The sequence below is a fragment of the Nipponia nippon genome, unplaced genomic scaffold (assembly GCF_047370975.1).
Source record: "Nipponia nippon isolate SJK-2023a ecotype South Korea unplaced genomic scaffold, ASM4737097v1 scaffold_5, whole genome shotgun sequence".
Taxonomy (NCBI): Eukaryota; Metazoa; Chordata; class Aves; order Pelecaniformes; family Threskiornithidae; genus Nipponia; species Nipponia nippon.
In genome coordinates, this window is record NW_028262369.1 from 13,805,466 (window position 1) to 13,821,653 (window position 16,188).

At 41.5% G+C, this 16,188-nt stretch overlaps 1 protein-coding gene across 3 annotated transcripts in view; it reads right to left on the reverse strand.

Annotated features, from left to right (window-relative positions):
• The window catches only part of CARD11 (caspase recruitment domain family member 11), a 47,939-nt gene extending 37,548 nt beyond the window's left edge, over nucleotides 1–10,391 (reverse strand). For 2 of the 3 annotated variants that reach the window (XM_087732868.1, XM_009467791.2), the window contains exon 1: nucleotides 10,132–10,391. In XM_087732868.1, coding sequence (XP_087588994.1) covers nucleotides 10,132–10,144 — 13 coding nt within the window. In that variant the 5' untranslated portion in view covers nucleotides 10,145–10,391. Of the gene's footprint in view, nucleotides 1–9,924; nucleotides 10,052–10,131 lie in introns of those variants that run through there. The other variant, XM_087732870.1, reaches the window with a different exon arrangement.
• Nucleotides 10,392–16,188: the final 5,797 nt, after the last annotated feature.

Below are 16,188 nucleotides of genomic sequence, written 5' to 3' on the forward strand. Positions count from 1 at the left end.
TTAAAGGAATTTTTTTTAAAGGAAGCATATGGAGAATTTAAAAAGCCTCTTTAAAACAGGAAATGTGTCCAACCTTTTCATTATTAGCATTCCTAGAATGTGTGTCCTAGGCTGACATCAGCAACTGATGTTGGCATTACTGAGTGAAATTCTGTCTACTGTGAGCTACCTCTAGCTCTTGATCTGTCTTTGCCCATCCATGCCTGTATGAGAGGGTTACATGAGTACATTTCCCTGCACAGCAACGCAGGTTGTTACCTGGGTGAAGGCAGGGACAGGCGTTCTTCTACTGTTGCTCCACGAGGTGCCTCGGTGAGGGAGCACAAAATACAGAACATCTCAGAAGAAAGGACTCGGTGAGAAGTGGGCAAGTACCGTGGGAGAGCTCTGAAAGGGCTGATGAACTACAGTAACCACAAAACTGTACTTTCTCCTTATACTCACACTGAAATTGTTCATAGCAAGTTAGTGTGGGAGGAAGTGTTTACAGGACCTGTCCTGAGAGCGAGTAATTATTAATAATTCCTGGATTGCTACAAAAGCTTCTGGAGTAACTCTGTGTGCAGGCATGCCCTTGGTTGCTCTCAATGACAACACTCTCTAGGGTAAAAAGGGCTTTATTAGTGCTGGTCCTGGTTACTTATGGGTGGGCAACTTTTTAATTCTTGTACACTCCCTGATGTGACTTGAAAGCTGGAAACATCCAAGAATGTGGTCACAGCATTATAAATGCTCACTGCTTTGCAACGTGAACAAAACCAGCTCTTCTTCGTTATCAGTAATGGAAAGCAGAAGTTATGCATCAAGCAATGTTCTATCTAGTGAGGCAGGAGCAATTCGGGGACAGTGAAGGTTTCTTGGATGCTGTCAGACTAATTTTCTCTTGCCGATCTCATAATGCTTTAGAAGTGCTCTTCAGTTTTCAGGGCAGCTGCCAATGACTACAGCACTATTTTCATACCAGTTGTAAGGATCAGCAGACAGAGTGGGTAAATGATACGCATGTATCCACATTGCCAAAACCAAGGACACAGTCTACAGGTTCTGATGATCAGCTGTCCTGCTATACCTAGGAGCATCCCCCTCCTGAATGCCTCCTAGTAGTAGTGACAGTCTATATTCTGATGAAAAGCAGCAAGAAGCCTCTTTAGGAACAGTTCCTTTTCTAGATTCTGTCTTCACTTTCCTCCTTGCATACAGCAAGAAAAATGTTGGCTCTAAAAAAGTAAAAATATGGAAGGAGAACCATATACCTTATTTTGACAGGCTGACCATTTCTCTCCCCTAGAATTCGCCCTTTCTGTCCTAGTATCCCTGCCTGCTTGGAAGTAAGGAAGCTGTGAGAAGGAAGACTGGCATTTCACCTTTCTGCTATTCATGTTCTTTGCCTTTTAAAATATATTTAATATATTAAAAATAATGGTAAAAATTGCAAAAAGAGCTCAATTTACCTATGTCCTGTTTTCAAAAGTGATAAAAATACACAGGAGCCTATGTTCTCATTAACAGATATGAAATTAAGGGTTCAATTCTGAAAATTTCTGCAGTTTACCAACTTTTAGAAATTGTAAGAGTCCTTAGCCTAACCTGGCTGCTCATTCCTGCTTCTCAATGGGGGGAGGTGGTCCAGTGGAAGAAAAAAATTTTTGCATGGTTAAGTTTCAGCTGGATCAGTTTCTTCACCCATTTCACCATATGACCCTGCAAATGCTTGTGTCAATAGGGCACAAAAGGCAGTGCAAAAGCAGCAACAAGTGGCCAAAGCCAAGGCTTCAGCAGGGTTGCTGCTAGAAGCATAAGGACAGTCTCAGAGGCTGAACCTGTTCAGGAATTTTTGGAATCCTGTTCCACATAACTCAATGAGTCAGCACTTGCAATGAATCTGAATGAAGAGCAGAGATATCGCAACATTCAGACAATACTTCCTAGTACTGTTCCACAAATTCAACAATTTTTAATCACTAGGAAATCGAAGTCTTATCAGAAAAATAAAAATCAGCAAAGTTTTAAAATTAAATTTGGCAAAGCTTTAATTGTAGTGAGTTGAAATCTGACATTAAGATAGTAAAAAGAAACAAAAAATCTCTGTTAAAAATAGAACTCTGCCTCTTGCTTTCCTTGATAACATTTACTCAAAATGCAAGGCCAAAAATACCAAAAGTTGCTACCAATTTTTATTTTGCCCAACTTCATATACGTCAGGACAATTTTACATCGCTGTTACACTATCATTCACTTGGAATAGGAAACAGCCACAACCCAGAGACGTTATCGTCAAGACTGACTTGGGAAACACTGGACATTTTATTAGCAGTTGTGGTGATGAGGTGACTGATAGAATTGAGGTGAGCTGAGTGAGGTCTACCAACTTGCTTCAGACAACTGATAGGCACAGTCCCTGCTATCTCCAGTGGAGTGGTGATGTCAGTCTCTGTAAATGAGACTTACCTAGTTCAAATTTCTGGAATAAGTCTTTTTGTTTCTTTCTAATATTTATGATGTCACTTACCCTAGCAAGGAAAAAAAAGAATTAAATTTTCTCACTCCACAGTTTGAGGATCTGAAATGGATAATTCTGGTAAAACATATTTTTAAAGGAGAAAGCAAGTTTAAAGCAATAACCATACTCTCCTTTTGGATTCTTATATGTAAACTTCTAGCACTTAGCCAAAAATGTTGCTGTTCCTTTTCAGGACAAAATGGTCCAGCTGGTGGCTCATAACCCACATCCAACCATCAGAAGGCATCTACTCAATTCACTATGCTTTTCTCTGGAGGAAATAAGGATTACTGGTTTGGGCAGCAGACAGCTGCACATCTCCTCTCGGGCTTTGTGTAAGGCCAAATTCACGGCAGAACGAATTTCTGGTCCGAGACTACAGAGTTCACTACCTCCACATGAGAGGCAGAGGAAGGTGAGAAGTAACCCACTTCTAGACACGATAATACAGAGTGCCAGGATGTGGCATTGCACAGCCCACGGAGTCTGATGCTCTGATCTGACTCTTTACAGGGGCTCTACATGCAGGACCAGAGGATCAATATTGGACCACGTTGTCCGAAACACAGCACAACCTGTCCTACGACAGCCAGCTGTATGTGTTAAGCATTCTCCACAAGAGAACGGAAAAGAAGCGGAAAAATCTCTCAGATGAAAATATGACTTTGTCAGTGAGGTCTAGAAACCTTGCTAAAGCAAAATGGCCTATCTCTGCCTTCCCTCTGATTTCTAATTTTTTTCATTTGCTGTGCTTGATGCATTGCTTCATTTCCCTTAGGATCAGTCACAAACCGGAGGTGACAGATACCCTCAGTTCTAAAGCATGCTGTATAGAGAGAAGTTTGTTAGTTATCTTCATCCACCTGATGAAACTACCATATATGGGATGGTAATCAGAATCAGAGAGGAGGTGGAAAAGGAGATATTAAACAAGACAAGTGACGCAAGTCAGACAAACGGATCAGACTGAAGGTAGAAAGGACTTGGGATGTCCTGCGAGGACCAAAATAACAGTAACAAACCACTCTGCCTTTTCTCATGTTCTTTCCTCACAGTAGTTGAATGTTCAAATTATCTTTACTGTTCCAGTCCTGTGCTGCTGGCATTAGCTATTTTTTAGGTTTGTATCCAATATTTCTAATACTATCATGCTCAAATAGCTTTGGATTTATGCCCTATTATGTTATAATGATGCTATTGCAATGAGTGCATTTTTATGCACTGCAGAAAGTTCTACAATGTATCAGGAGCTTGTCATTAAATTCACAGCCTTCAAAGTGGCATTCAAATTCTGACCATTTCTGTCTTAGACCTAGCATTTTCCAATTGTTCTTTGCAGGTGAAAAAGTTCAGTCCTTCCTGATACCATATTCTCACATGGCTTCTAAAGTAACTATCCAGAGAGGCACTACTCTCCCAGGTGTGCAACCCTATTTGCTCAGTGATTCAGCGGAAGTGTTGCTGTCAATAGCATTTAATCCAGCAAAACTGCCTGGATACTGCTCTCGTTATGGATAAGGGCAAGTCACAAAAACACCATTCTGTAGTGTAAACACTCCATATGAAAATGCCCAAGTATTATTTTTCCTTCAGACCACAGACTTGCAGATTAAAAAAAAAACTGATTCAGTGTTTCCAGCCTTACAGGAAATGTAATACTCCTTCACTTTTTTCTAACAACTAAAGCAGAAGAAAAACACACTCTCTTCTGTCCTAACACAAAAGTTTAAATATTTTTTTGTTTCAGACTGCATTGATATCTTTCACGGCATAAAAGCAAAACCAAGAGAATAAAAGACAGAAGGAAGTTAAACCTTCTACAATAAAACATGTTAGCCTTGGGTCTTCCTGAAAAATATGTAACTGGAAATGCAGGAATATGTTACTGGAAGGATGAAACACACTCAAAATCTTCTTAAACTATTAAATATTGAGACTTATTCTGACTTGTTTTGGCAGGAACTGTGAAGGAAGACTAGCAGTGTAGTAGCAGAGAGGAGTCTTATCTTAAGCTTGGGGTTTTTTTACCAGCTCAGCAATAGTAAAGAAGGTGGAAAAAGTTTATGGAATTTTATATTATCAGTCAGTGCAAGACATTAGTGAAATGAGTTTGATGATCTCCCTAACTACATCATTGTAAACTATGAAAAACATACGGAATGGCAACTACCTTGACATGGCGCTCGGGGCCATGGTTTAGTGGTGGACTCGGTAGTGTTAGGTTAATGGTTGGACTCCATGATCTTAAGGTCATTTTATCTTTAGGTCTTTTCCAACCTAAATGATTCTATGATTCAGGAAAAGCCAAGAAATAGAGATGCAGGCAGCAGCTGCTGGATAGATGCTGTGACTTGTTCTTGTAGAAGACTGGGATACACCAAGAGACTTTGGAGAGGATCCATGCAAAATTGCAACCAAGGAGGAAACATTCTTTTAAACACAGACTTCATGCAACAGATAGGTTTGGTCAGTGAATGGTAAATGTCACTGGTATTTTCATTGAGATGTTAAAAGCCAATAGCCTTTAAATGATCCTATAAATGTGATGATAATCTTTCAGTTGAAGATCAAGAAGAAAAGATTCAATCACCAGTTGCACTGTAGTTTGGAAATGAAGTGTATTTGGTGTAATCTTTAGAAAAAGAGTTGAAGCAACCTTCGGGTGTTTTCCCAGTTTGCACAGGATTCAGAATTCACAGAGGGAAAACATTTGAAAGGTTTCTTTATTGGTGTTTCAAACCCTGGAGGAACTTACTTTTGTGCTCAAATATATTAAACGTGTGTAACAACCTATTAAGCATACTCATACTGATTCCAAGTATGGGCACAGCTAGATTAGAAATGTTTGTACACATACAGAGCTGTAAAAAATGAAGTGGAAACAATCCATTAACTGCTAATGATAACCATATATGTACTGCTCGCATACAGCTTTTTCTGCATTCAAATGGAAAAAAATCCTTACCCCATTTTAAACAGAAACCCTGTGTTAAATTTACTCTTCAGTGCCTCAATTACAACCTGAGGAAAATTTGCCAGCAAACAACCAGTGCCCAGGAGGCCAGTGGGAATCCTTTCATTGGTTACAACAAAGGTGTATTCCTCCCCTGAACTACAAAAAACAGGGCAGACTATCAGACTTGGGCAAATAACAAGTGTCTTTGTGTAAGGCCAAACTGGCCTCAGGGACCAAACCAAACATATCCATTAATACTACACGATGTTACTTTACACAGACAAATTCACTGAGGCAACAATTACTACAAATAATATCACATACACAGCTGTACATACATTTATCCTTTTGACAAAACCAGAATGTTATAGCATTTCGTTTGACATTTCTGATAGATTTCCAGTGAGATTTGACAAATTTCTCTTTCCTCTTGAGCTGCTAAACAGATTCACTGAAGTAGACAGCATTAGAAAGTAATGCCCCATCCAGCACTGAAGATAAAATAGGTTTTGTGGGACTAACATAACAAGAATATTCTCTTCACTACATGTTCAGCAGTGATAGCAGACAATGCACAACACATTGCCAACTTCTGCTGCTATTAGTAATATACTTTCATGAGCTGTGAAAAAATCCCCTGTGTGTTTGCCTTTTGTATAAAAAAGTACAAAGGCCTTACCCGCTGGTAAAATGTTAAATGCACCCCCTGTAGATCATTAAGCATGTGAATTCATGGTACTCACAAACTATCACCATTCCTAGAGCCCAAATATTTGGCAGAAGATTATAAAGGAAGAGAGGTTTTCAAAATCAAAGTTCAGAAAAGACCTTTATGTTTAACTAAAGTCAGTGTGAAAACCTCCAGCCAAGGAGTAATCCACTGCCCACAGCCGGGACACACCATGACGGGGTATATGGCAGATCTGCTGTTTTGTCAAATTGCACTTTAACTGGCACTGTATTCTCCTTTTGCCTGAGAGGAGCAAAAGTGAGAGGGTAATATAGGGAAAGAATACGGACTAAAGAAGTAGAGAGAAAGAAGCTTTTATCACTCGTTGGATGTGTGCCACAGAGACCAGTTATATACATTTGACAGCCATTATAATTCCAGAGTCCTTGAACAATTCACAAGCAGAAAGGTTACCTTCCTGAAAATGTTCATTGCCATTAAATAGCTGACCCAGACTAGAGGGTGACAGCAGCACTTAAGAGAGAGTTTGGGGGAAGGGAGGAGATGGAGAATCTTATTACATGTACACCTGAGAAAACCCCATCATTTGTTCTGAAAAAGGAATTGCAGATTCACTGCAGATACTGTATTCTCAGCAAAGCGGACAGTGTTCTGAGAATGCAAATCCTACAGACAGCAGTGACAAAACAGCCAAGACAAAAATAATTTCTTGCTCATATCAGTGGCAAAACTCAACTAGACTTGGTGAGGTTTATGGTTTTACCCTCCAGTTTGAAAGTCACAATACCTGGTCCCATATTCCTTGTTCTTTTAAGTTTAGATCACTATGGAGGCTACTCATAAAGAAAGTTGCCATAAGTCAAATTGCACGATCAGTTACACAACCTTAATGACCACAGCTAAGAAAAACATTCCTATTTCATGAAACATGCATTTCAATATCAGAGAGAGTTGAGACATCTGCTAAAAAGCGGGTAGCTTGTTCTCTCTCAATAATACAGGCATAATATTGGGAGAAATAAGCATCTCCATAAATTTCATCCTCTGTGAGCAATCATGCCATATATCTGATTAAAAATTTCACCAAGCAACAGTATATAAACCAAGGTCACTTTGTATATCGCATCCAGACTTCTTCAGCATATCCCAGTTATTTGGGATGCATCCTTCTAGAGAAGGTTCAAATTGCCTTTAATTTTAACAGACACAGGCTGTGTCTGTTAAAAGAGATGGTTCTCTTTTCACCCATGTTGAAAGTTTATTTTTCTCTTAATTGCAAGTTAAATCTAATTGGCAGTAACTATTCGCATAAGAACAGGGAGTCAAATATGTGGTTCTGAATTTCTGTTCTGGGGTTAGCCCTCTCAAGATAGCAATTTGCTGGGTAGGATGGAAAGTTTCAAGGCTCTTTCCAGCTGAAATTTCTCCTCTGCCAGACACATGGCTCAGGAAACTAGACACACACACACACACACACACACAAATTTCTGGCTCCAGGTCCCCTTGCAACTGTCACGACCCGACTTTGACAATGCCCATTTTTAACTTGACATACAGCAAACTATCATGATGAAAAACAAAAATGAGGGAGGGGAGGAGAGAGAGAGAGAGAGAGAAAGAAGAGATGTTGTCTCAGCCAATTTATTTCTGGGACACATCAAGGCCTTACAAAAAGAACCAGTAATGGGGGCACAGAATACTGAAAAAACAAAGCACAAAATCATCATACAAGTTTTGCAGAATGACTAAAAGGAACACAAGTACTTTTCACATCACAAGATGAGTTGTAACAGAGTAAGAAAGAGTCATATTAGACCTGTATGTATAAAATGAACATCTCTTATTTTATTGTTCTAGGCTCGTGGACTTTTTGAAGACCCAAAAGACAAAGATATTTTAATGTACCTGCTTCTGTATTCAAAAGAGAATGCTTGCAGCTCAAAGGCCACAGTTTGCTAGCTCTGAATCAGAAAGGATATATTATAATTGCAAACATAAAATTTAAGGTCCTTTCACTCATAAGGAGATGGACAATCTGAGAGAGCAGGACAGATCAATAAGAGAATTCTCCCACATAATAATTCTTGTATTACTTCAGCTGAGTTTAATAAGTGATCCTTACTCAGTTCCCAAAAGCCCACATCAGAACATCCCTAGAAATAAATCTTCAGTCTCAATAGTCCTGCTTAAGAAGGTGAGGCTAAAAGGCTTCATCACAGAAAGGCACTTATTTGTCATATCTGGTTCAAAGCTTACAAGCTTAAACAAAGAATAATACCAGATATTGTCCTTGCATGCAGTTTTTAGCCATGCCTGATCTTGGTGACTCACTAATATATCTGGTATAAAAGAAATGAGCTGTTTCCAGATCCTAGGCACAAAGTTACTCCCACTACAGCATTAGAGTTGAGAACCTCTACCTCTGAGATGTGAAATCTCGTAGGAATCATCAGGACAAAAACTACGCCAATGTCAGAGCAGAAGTTTTGCTGTGGGGCAGGAAGTTTAAAACTTTATTAAGTTTAGTAAAAAGGCTTATGATCAACTAGAACTATTTTTACAATTTTCCAAAGACATTTTGGGTTGTGCTCTCCCATTTTTTCACCTACCTTCAGTCCCATCACTAAGCTCTTACTCTGCTGCAGCCTGCATATTCTGCAAAGGAAAGAGGAGCTGAGAGACTGCAATACTTCCTCCAGCTCCCCTACAGGTACTCAGCAGGGATGCTAAGACAGCACAGAGTAAGACCATCTGCATCAGTAGTTCCTCCCAATATGAATGCAACATCAAGATAAAAACAGATAGAGAAACCTGGTGAAGAGTTGTGGTAAGGACTTAGGAAGGAGTGGGATGATAGACAGAGAAGGGATAAATTACACAAAGTCAGGGCAGGCTGTATTTGAGTGGAGACGAAGCTATGGGGTGTTGTAGGTGTTAGAAAATTCTGTTTGTGAGACAGAAAGAAACAGAGAGACAGGATGACAGCGGTTATTTGTTGTGAATGACTAAATGTGAGTCTGAGAATTGGAAGGAAGCTGTGCAAGTAGAAAAGTCTTGTATTCGGGGATGCATTCCCAAACCTGTAAATATGCAAATCCTGCAGACGTACATGAAAGGGGCAGACAGGAAAGCAGCATGTGTGTGTGAGGACAATCCAGTGGAGAGGCAACACCACTGTGCATGCAAAATTAACTTTGCAGGGCAGCAATGTGTGCTGTGTACATGCGAAAGCAGATGAAGCAGGAAGTAGGAGCGCATGTGAGAAGCTACAGGAGCAATGGGAAAGGGGAACACAAGACAGAGAAGGAACTGACAGAGGGGAAGGAGAGAAAGATTAAGAACATGGGGGAGGATGTACAGTCTATTGCACAGGCAAGAAAGAGAAGGCGGAGGGAAAGGAAAGGAACGAACAAGGGGAACATCTGTCACACAGAAAATATGCTTGATGAAAAACAGGCATAAAAAGATGGTGAAAAAGACAGTAAGAGATACATTAGGGTTGAGAAAAGAATAAAGGGAGTGAGAAGAACAAATTAAAAGATAAACAAACAAATAAGAAAGATTTTATTAGTTAACAGAAAGCATAACTCCCCAGTGAAGAGATTTAAAGAAAAGGCTAGGACACAACACACTATGGGTAGAACCAGAAATTCCCTGGATATCAGTGCTGATGATCAGTCCTTTCATCTCCCCTCTCTAGACCTCCATTTCAACTCTCCTTCCCAGTGCGCACTTCCTTTCAGAACATGCTTGCACCTCCAGCTACAGCCTGCTTACCTCACTGAACCCTGATCTCCAAGTATCGGTGCACGCGAAGTACGAGACCTGTTGAGGGCGAGGAAGGCGCGAACGCAATCATTGTCAAAGAAACATACTCTTGAAAATGAACACAAAAAAGGTGAAAGTGGAACTTGTAGTGATCAGAGTCAAGTGCTGTCCTAGCCAGCAGTGAGGTGGAGCTGATCTGACAGCTGCTTTCCTTACCTTGGGTGCTCATGAGTGACCCGGCTGTCTTGCTGCAGCTGCTGCAGGCTGAAACTCTCTACGTTGCCTCCATGCAATTGTCAGTGTCTCTCCAGGAGTCTTGGAGAGGTTATTTGTGCTCTGCAACTGTTCAAAAGTAAAGGAAACACAAGGAACAAAACACCTCCTGGCCCCTAAAGTGCCAAAAGTTTAGGGAGAATCAGGAATGAAGGGAGCAAGTGCACTGGTGTCAGAATGAGCAAACACCGACAGAAAGTAAGAAAAAGCGTGTCAGAGGCTGGGAGGGGCAGAGAAGGAAAATGCAAAGATCTGACAGGAAACCAGACTATAAATCTGCTTAGGGTTTAAAAAAAACACATTTCTACTCCCCAGCGATACAGGCTGTTTGCAAATGACTCTGCTTGCAGGTGACAGCAGAGCCCTGAAGTACCACTGTAAGCAAATAAAGAGGCACTTTTGCCCCTTCCCCAGGAAGAACAGTGGGCAGAATCGGCAGCAGCACAAACAACTGGCTCAGACAGAAAACGTAGGCTGTCTCCACTGCCTCACTTCTAGTTCTCCAGACTTTTAGTGCATGTTTCCCTCAGACAAAAGGGGACATGATGAATGCTAGCCTTACCGGTGCTGTGCCTCTCTGACCACAAAGCAGCAGCCCTTGCTTCTCAGTGCACACACTGGCTAGAAAGCAAGCAGGAAAGAAAAAAGAAAGGACTGAACAAAACAGAGTTTCAAGAACAACAGTTCCAGGCAGAAGGAGTTTTGGGTTTTCCCAAGGTTTCAAAGGCTTTTTGAGAAAGCATCTGTTTAATTAATAGCTGCTTTTGCTAAAAAGGTAGTTAGTCAACAAGGTTTATATAAGCATTAGATTATTTTACAGTTGAATGATACTTTAAACAATGTATTTTCCAAAGGGAGTCTCTTCTGACATAAAGAAGCTGCAGTATTTTGTATTGCTTTAATACTGGACTCCAGGCTTAAGGCCACACATGCCAATCCAACCATTGGTGGGTCTCACTGAGGACATTCAGCTGCCTGGCTGCAGCTAAGAGCCTCCCTCCACAGGCAAGCCAACGAGAGCAAAGTCAGGCAGTCCTTTCCCTTACTGTTCTCCCAGTCCTGTAGGACCAGGAGTCACCACCACTGCTAGAAACGTCCGTCAGTGCTGCGGCCGTCTTGCTCAGGGATCCTTAGCCCAAATCACTCACATGATGTTGGGCTGGTTCTTGTTCTGCTATTGCCTATTCGACCTCCAGGGGGAAAACAAGGCACAGACGCTGCCCTACTCCTAGTCACTCCCTAGGCTTTACCCTTTGCACTGGGTAGACACATAAAAATGAAGCCTCACTGGAGTCAGCAATAAGTCCTGAATATGTGAGAATCAGAGGAAAGACCCCTTGAAGGAAGACTCACATGTAGGTAGTAGGGATGTGTGTATGAGAGGGCGACTGCGGCTAGAAGAAAGCAACTATATATATACGTGGGTGGGTATGTTTTTATCTCTTAAGAGAAACTAACAGAAAGAAAAGCAGAAACACTGGGAATAATAAGTGACCGATGATAGGTAATTTAGGAATGTGGGAAGGGAAAAAACATGATGATAGTAATGGAGTGAGAGAATGAGAAAGGAAAAAATAGTTGTTAGAGAATAAAGGAAAACACAACAAATGGAAAGTAAATATAAAAGTACAGTGGAAAAACTATCAAAGGATACAGCAGCGTCAAAGGATACAGCAGCGTCAAAGACAACAGAATGGAGGAAGTGAGATGATAAAGCAAGAAGAAATGTAAGGGAGAAAATAAAGGGCTCAATGTGTCATTACAATAGCACTCAAAAGTGTTCTTACCAAACTGAAAACCTGAACCCTGTGAAAATCATGAGGGAGCAGAATATATTCCAGGCAGCAAGATATGTGGGGCAGCTCTGCTGTAATTCTCCCTTATCATTCCTGTAATTTCACATGTTTGCAGCTGTACCTGGACTGATGAGGGCCCAAGTTCAGCCATAAGGATGATATTGGAAGGGATTCCAGTTCTCTAAATCAAGAGCTCAAAGACTAAGGAAGGCAGGAATTTCTCTCTCCCACTGAGCAGCAGCAGAACATGCTATGCCCCTACCGACTTTTCTCCAGTGAGGACTATACTGTTATGTGCTACTTATATTCTTGTGCAACTTTACCACAATTCACCTTTGAGCAAACTTGCAAGCTGCATGCGACAAGATGCAGGAAAGCTTCCTGCTTTGAGCAGCCAAAAATCTATCCATGTGACAACTGCATGGGTGAGGTTCTGCAGTTTCTGACTGGGGGAAAGCCAGGGACACTTCGGAGAAAAACTGTGAAATACAGCTATAAGAATCGTGGCCTACAATTATTCCATCAAACCCAATACAAGTTATTTCTGAGCCAAGCCTTCTACTGCTTTCACAGAGGAAGCTGATTTGTGCATGCAACAGAGGAACCATTTTAAGCACAACCAGAGAAATTAACTCTGCTGGCAGGAGGCTTTGTGGCTTCACCTCGATTTAAAAACCACAGATCTTCCACACATGGTTCCTAACCTGAAAGGAAAAACATGCTAGAAATTCAAGTCAAAACTCACCAAGTCTTACTATAGCTTTCTCCTTCTGTCCTTGATTTTTTTCAGCAAATAGGATATCAGACAGTAGACTATAAAACTGCCCTCCAGAGTCAAGCAAGGCATTAGATATCATTTGTTCCTGTTTCTGCTTTTGTTTGGCTTAATATTGTAGATCACAAACAGCTCTCCAAAAGTACGGTAACTGTTTCAAAGAAGATCCCACATTTCCCTGGGCGTAAAGCGATGCCCTAGAGATGAAGCAATTATCCAGTGGAGGCTGAGCAGCTTTAAGGAATCTAACACGGAAACTCAAAGGACCTAAAATTCTCCTAATCATAAAGACTTTACTGGCAAGTGGAGATTGGCTGAGTGGGATCCGGTCATCAGTCACAAAGTCACATGTAACTGAGTATGAACTTTCTAAGAATTTACAATCTTAATCCCAGTTTTCACTTCCAAAAAATTCTCTCAAGCTATAAAAATGTTATGTTTGAGGTTACACTTCCTTAAGGCTGGTAGACTGATGTGTTTCGCTCGCACAATGTAAGTGCAGAAAATAATTATGTTCTGTTAGGCAACTAGAAAACTCAAGAAAATCCAGATGTTCCAGCTAAAATACAGGTATATGGCAAAAACCTGCAGAATTTGAATCAGGGGGGTTTCCTAATCCCCCTGATCCCCAAGCGTAGGGTCTAGGACCTTGACCGGTAGAGCTACATATCTATTAGAGAGCAGCAGCAATGGAGATATATATACAAAGTTGAAAACTGGAAAGACATCTAAAATAAACACTGGAAACACAGTATGGAGAAAAAGTCCAAAAAATTCCTAAGCAGTCTGGCTGAAGAACTGGAAGTCTGATTAAACTGTCTGTCATTATTTTTGACCCATTTCAATCAGGGAAGCAGGAAATTTTCCTTTTTTTTTTTGGTAAGAAAACCGAATTGCCTCAAAGAGATACCTGGCTCTGTCATCTATTTCTTTTTTTGCAACCAAAAAAATTCACTGGAACTTTTAGTTTAGCTAGCTGCCCAGTTAAGGGGTAACAATATTTTTTTTTTTAATAGATTTTTTTGATTATGGCCTCTCAGTCTTCTTTCGCTAAACCTGATACAGGAAACAATAAATTGCACCTTTGCCTGCAAAAAACTGCCCTCACATGAAAGTCACCTGGCAGGACTCACCTGCTATGTTTGGTGTCTCTTTCAAAGAGACTTCAGAAAAGGAGAGCATATTTAGTTCATTCCAATTGCTCCAGTTCTGCATGATCTGATCCCCGATGGTAAAACCTGAATAGCAAGCGCATCTTAAGTGCTTTGATGGTGCTGTACCTTCCCTTCCTCCAGGCTTTTACTTTGGGATCCTTGCCTAAAAAGCCAGCAAAATTTCAAGGTTTTTACATTATTCTATTAGGGCGATCAAACAGCGGAGAAGACTTGGCATCTTAGTGTGCTGGTCTCGGCTGGGGTAGAGTTAATTTTCTTCATAGTAGCTAGTTTGGGGCTATGTTTTGGATTTGTGCTGGAAACAGTGTTGATGACACAGGGATGTTTTTGTTATTGCTGAGCAGGGCTTACACAGAGTCAAGGCCTTTTCTGCTTCTCACCCCACCCCACCAGCGAGTGGGCTGGGGGTGCACAAGAAGCTGGGAGGGGACACGGCCGGGACAGCTGACCCCAACTGGCCAGAGGGATATGCCATGCCATATGAGCTCATGCTCAGCATATAAAACTGAGGGAATGTAGAGAACTGCTAATGTAAAACAACAAGATGTCTCAAACAGCCTGGTGCTAAAACCACAATGCAGAGCGATGGTCGCTAGGACCCAGGACCGGACAGTACGTACCCTGGAGTGAGGGTGAGGGAGGGAGTCCTGTGGAGACAGGGCGGCCTTGCCTCGGCCCCATTCCCAGTGGTCTGTGAAGCGTCTTGTTCCCCCCCCGCCCCCCCCACTGCCTGGGGGACAGTCCTGGTATCACTCCTCTTGGTTTTGACTGGTCGCTGATGTAATTTTCCAATTAGCAAAACTACTAACCACTTGTGCCTTGGGAAAGGAATTTGGGAGGGAGCTAAAAGATAACAAACTGTTGAAAACTAATGGCTCTGACCTTGAAGAAGAGCTAACAAGCCGACAAAAGTGAATATCTTGGCACCAAAGACTGGACAGTGGCCAGAGAAGATAAAACTGCAGAAAGTAGGTGAAAGGTAAATGTGGCGAGGGGAGATCATGACCACCGACTCAATTCAGGACCGAAAAGACTTGCCTCCCCACACCTGAAAGGAGCATGCGTGGTAATTTACATAGCAAGCGAGGCTAATTTAAATACAGTAAACCAATAGTGTACGAAATGTTAATCACTAACCAATAAGTGTAAATTTAGGCGGGTTTATACTAATCATGTAGCCTGATAAATGTGCTGTAGTTTGTGTGTGGTGTGTGCTCGTGTGTGTACCGGTACTCGTGTTTACGTTCATGCTCATGCTCGTGCGTGCGTGATTTGTGGAATTATTCTCACCAAGCACCCTGCGCAGAATTAACATCTCTATAAGAATCTTCTTCTTCCCTCACCGAATACCCTTGTTGGCAGGACCAACACTGGATCCAGGACTGGTGATTTTCTCTCTCTCTCTCTCTCTCTCTCTCTCTCTCTCTGTTTCACTTTTCCTAAGGTGATTAAGTTGTTAAAGTTGTTAAATTGAAGTCAAGTACTGCATGGCCTACCTTGATTTTCTGTAAAACTGCATAGCTGGGCTGAATATAACTGTGAGAGGGTTGGCGGGTATCGAATATTTGTACTCAATATTTGTTTCTATAGAAGCTTTCTATTAAAGCTGGTGTTTGTGTACAGACCTTGAGTGTTGGCCCACCTTAATCCACACCGAGAGGATTTGCGAATCTTTGTCACTCCTCCCCCCTCCTCCCCAGGTGGGACGTGACAGGGAAGAAGGAGGAAGGGGGGGGGACATTCAGAGTGATGGCGTTTATCTTCCCAAGTAACGGTTACGCGTGATGGAGCCCTGCTTTCCTGGAGATGGCTGAACACCTGCCTGCCCATGGGCAGTAGTGAATGAATTCCTTGAATTCCTTGTTTTGCTTTGCTTGCGTGCGTGGCTTTTGCTTTACCTGTTAAACTGTCTTTATCTCAACCCATGAGTTTTCTCACTTTTACCCTTCCAATTCTCTCTCCCATCCCACTGGGGGGAGCGAGTGAGCGGCTGTATGGGGCTTAGTTACTGGCTGGGGTTAACCCACAACACTTAGAAATTTCTCCACATTGTTGCTGGCCTCCTAAGTACTTTGCTCATAGTGACTTTCACACCATAACATTGTTATTGGGGTCTACAGGGAAAGCTTCTCTTTCTGTCTGTCCCACAGGAATTATGTAAAAATTTGTTTATCCAGTGGAAGGTTCTCCTTGCACGCCATGACTTCCTATAGAATGCCTTTTTACAGAGTTGATTCATCACCACTCGGGAGGG